Source organism: Hippocampus comes, unplaced genomic scaffold, assembly GCF_001891065.2.
Source record: "Hippocampus comes isolate QL1 unplaced genomic scaffold, H_comes_QL1_v1.1 scaffold1007, whole genome shotgun sequence".
Taxonomy (NCBI): domain Eukaryota; kingdom Metazoa; phylum Chordata; class Actinopteri; order Syngnathiformes; family Syngnathidae; genus Hippocampus; species Hippocampus comes.
The window spans coordinates 16,934-20,345 of record NW_017804891.1 but is presented as its reverse complement, the minus strand read 5'-3'; the positions used below and the strand labels follow the sequence as shown (position 1 = coordinate 20,345).

General features: G+C 42.0%; 1 protein-coding gene across 2 annotated transcripts; it reads left to right on the top strand.

Moving 5' to 3' along the window:
* Nucleotides 1-214: 214 nt before the first annotated feature.
* On the top strand, nucleotides 215-2,004 carry LOC109523531 (gastrula zinc finger protein XlCGF8.2DB-like). 2 transcript variants are annotated; one of them, XM_019882750.1, is made up of 2 exons: nucleotides 215-438; nucleotides 859-2,004. In XM_019882750.1, exons 1-2 carry the CDS (start codon nucleotides 306-308, stop codon nucleotides 1,521-1,523), a joined length of 798 nt encoding a protein of 265 aa, XP_019738309.1. In that variant the 5' UTR covers nucleotides 215-305; the 3' UTR covers nucleotides 1,524-2,004. The 2 variants fall into 2 exon arrangements, with proteins under 2 accessions (XP_019738309.1, XP_019738303.1); XM_019882744.1 differs by having other exon boundaries at nucleotides 215-606.
* The last annotated feature ends 1,408 nt before the right edge of the window (nucleotides 2,005-3,412 follow it).

Below are 3,412 nucleotides of genomic sequence, written 5' to 3'. Positions count from 1 at the left end.
AACTCATCTCAGAGTAACCTTCATTGTAATTAGAAACCATAATTGCATGTGTATTTGTCTTCTTGTGTCGTGCAGAAATCAGCGAAGATGCTTGTCGTGAGCGGCTGGATGCAGAGCTCTCTCACTTTAAGGAGGAAGAAGAACAGCAGGCCCGTTACATTAAAAGAGAGGAGGAGCCAGAGCACTCTTGCACGGAAGAAAATGACAACAGATCATCAAATGTTGATGATGAAGATGAAGAGTCTGATGGTGATCTGACATGTCACACTGACAAGAAACCCTGGAAATGTTCACGGTGTGGGAAGATGTTTACTTGTAGGAGAGCTTTGAAAACACACGCGAGAACCCACACTGGTGAGAAACCTTTTGTCTGCTCAGTGTGTGGCCAAAGATTCTCTCATAAGGGAAGCTTAATAAAACACACAAGAACCCACACTGGTGAGAAACCATTTTCCTGCTCAATTTGTGGCCAAAGAATCTCTGACACGACAACCTTAAAAACACACGTGAGAACCCACACTGGTGAAAAACCTTTTGCCTGCTCAGTGTGTGGCCAAAGATTCTCTCACAAGGGAAGCTTAATTAACCACTCAAGAACCCACACTGGTGAGAAGCCATTTTCATGCTCAGTTTGTGGCCAAAGATTCTCTAAGAAGACAACCTTAAAAACTCACACCAGAACACACACTGGTGAGAAACCTTTTTCCTGCTCAGTTTGCAGCCAAGGATTCTCTTGGAGAGTGAGTATGAAAAGGCACATAAGAAAGCACACTGGTGAGAAACCTTTTGCCTGTTCAGATTGTGGCCAAACATTCTCTCATAAGGGATATTTAAAAAGCCACATGAGACTACACACAGGTGAGAAACCTTTTGCCTGTTCAGATTGTGGCCAAACATTCTCTCAGAAGGGAGACTTAAATGTACACTCAAGAACCCACACAGGTGAGAAACCTTTTGCCTGTTCAGATTGTGGCCAAAGATTCTCTCGCAAGGGAAGCTTAAACAAGCATGTAAGAATCCACACTGGTGAGAAACAGTTTGCTTGTTCAGACTGTGGCCAAAGATTCTCTCGGAAGGACCACTTAAAAAGCCACATGAGAATACACACAGGTGAGAAACCTTTTGCCTGTTCAGATTGTGGCCACAGATTCTCTCATAAAGAACACTTAAAAAGCCACATGAGGATACACACAGGTGAGAAACCCTTTGCCTGTTCAGATTGTGGCCAAAGATTCTCCCAGAAGAGAGAGTTAAATGGACACTTAAGAACCCACACAGGTGAAAAACCTTTTGCCTGTTCAGATTGTGGACAAAGCTTCGCTCTCAAGCGAACCTTAAGAAAGCATGTAAGAATCCACACTGGTGAGAAACTGTTCGCCTGTTCAGACTGTGGCCAAAGATTCTCTCAAAAGGCACAGTTCAAAGAACACACCAGAACACACACCGTTGAGAAACCTTTTTCTTGCTCAGTTTGTGGCCAAAAATTGTCGCTGATCTCTCAGATGAAAAATCACGTGTGTTAATGAGATGAATAGTCATCAATGAAGTTTTCACCTCTCATCTGAGTAGGCTTCACGATTTCATGCACCAAGGCTGATTGAAATTTAAATACTTTTATTTTGAAAAGATTTTTTGGTTGTTGTAATGAATTAGAAAATCAAGCATTGTTATCGGTGATATAATACTTTTGGATTCTTCAATATAGTTAGTTTTTATTTGGCTTTGAGTTGTGGTTTTTAAATGTAGTTTGTTTTAATTCATTTTCAGAGGTTGATTGTTTGATTTACTTCTTCATTTTTCGTTTGTTTCTTTTATTTATACTGTCCCATCCTTGACTGTATGGCACCCCACGTATCGAGATATGTGTTTCATCGTCTTTTATTGGACGCTATCCTGAATAAAATGGACATTTTCCATTTTGTCATGAAATGTGTGACGGAGCCATACGTATTGTTTGATACTGTGTGTTGCTTGCTGGCCAATAAAGTTGTCTTTGCTCAAAAAGCTTGGATCAGCTGAGTCTTCTTCAATATCACCCATCTCAATATCGGAGAGATTCACGACTGGTGAGGCACCATTTCCCTGCAGATAGATATAAAAATAGGAGCTCCAAAATAGAAGGTTTGCCCTGTATTTCAATGTTGACATTCATTCTAACATGTTTCAAATAAGGTCAGAATGGAATTTTTGAACACCGCTTTGAACTGGGAGGTCCGAGCCCCAAAGTCAGGAAACAAAAGACCCCAAATTCACTCATCAGAGAAGAGCCCCATGGAGACAAAAACTGAATGGCAAAACATCATCCATTTTCGGATCCCCTTCACCTCATGAGGGTCAAGGATGTGCTGGAGCCTATCCCAGCGGTCTTCCGGCAGCAGGCGGGAGACACCCTGAACTGGTTGCCGGCCAGTCGCACCCAACGCAGAGATAATCAACAATTCACACTCACAATCACACCCAGGGACAATTTAGAGTGTTTCATTAACCTGCCACGCCCATTTTGGGAATGTAGGAGGAAACCGGAGCACCCAGAGAAAACCCACGCAGGCACTTGGAGAACATGCAAACTCTCCATGGGAAGTACGGGACCAGAATCAAACCTTTCACCTCTGCACTGTGAGGCCGACCTGCTGACCAGTCAAGCACCGCGCCGCTGCAAAACATAATATACAAGATGGTGAATGAAGATTTGTACGTCTTTCATTCTCATGACATTCATTTATTTGACATAGCATAGCACGTGATATACGCTTATTACCATTCTCCCCATGCAATAATTTCATATTTCTTGTGTGTTGTGACTCCTGTTGTGTTCTAATAGTGTATGCTAATGTTGTCTTTTGCTTGTTCCTATAATATTTACTAGTTTATTTTTATATCTCTTTTATCATCAGGTTCTGCAGCTTTTGTTCTTTAGAAAACGTTTGAATGCCAAGTTTTCCTTCTTACATAAATCCAATGTCTCCTCTCCTCATTGGGTCTTTTTACGAATGTCTGAATGATAACTCTGACACTGCGTTTGCCAGAATTTGTGTTAAATGCGCTCAAACCTCAATACAGGATATCCAGCACTACTTTTCTAGATTAAAACACTTTGTTAAATCTTAGTGTTCGGTTAAAGTTGTCTCGGTGCTCGTTGGAGCTTCTTGACCGAGTTTAGATTGAGTTTAGCTTCCAAGCCACTAACAAAGAGAAACCTTTGTCATCAACACGTCACTCAGCAGAGACCAAAGAGTTAGCGTCGACAGTTGTGATTTTCGTGTCAAAGTGTGTGCAAGAAGCAGGAGAAAAGTACCAGGAGGAACTTTGTGGGGCGAAAGAGAACAACAAGCAGCACCGCCAACTTCTGGATGCCAGTGGCATGACGCGGCTAAGAATTATTTTTCACAGAGCAGGCTGGGTCACTTCTTTC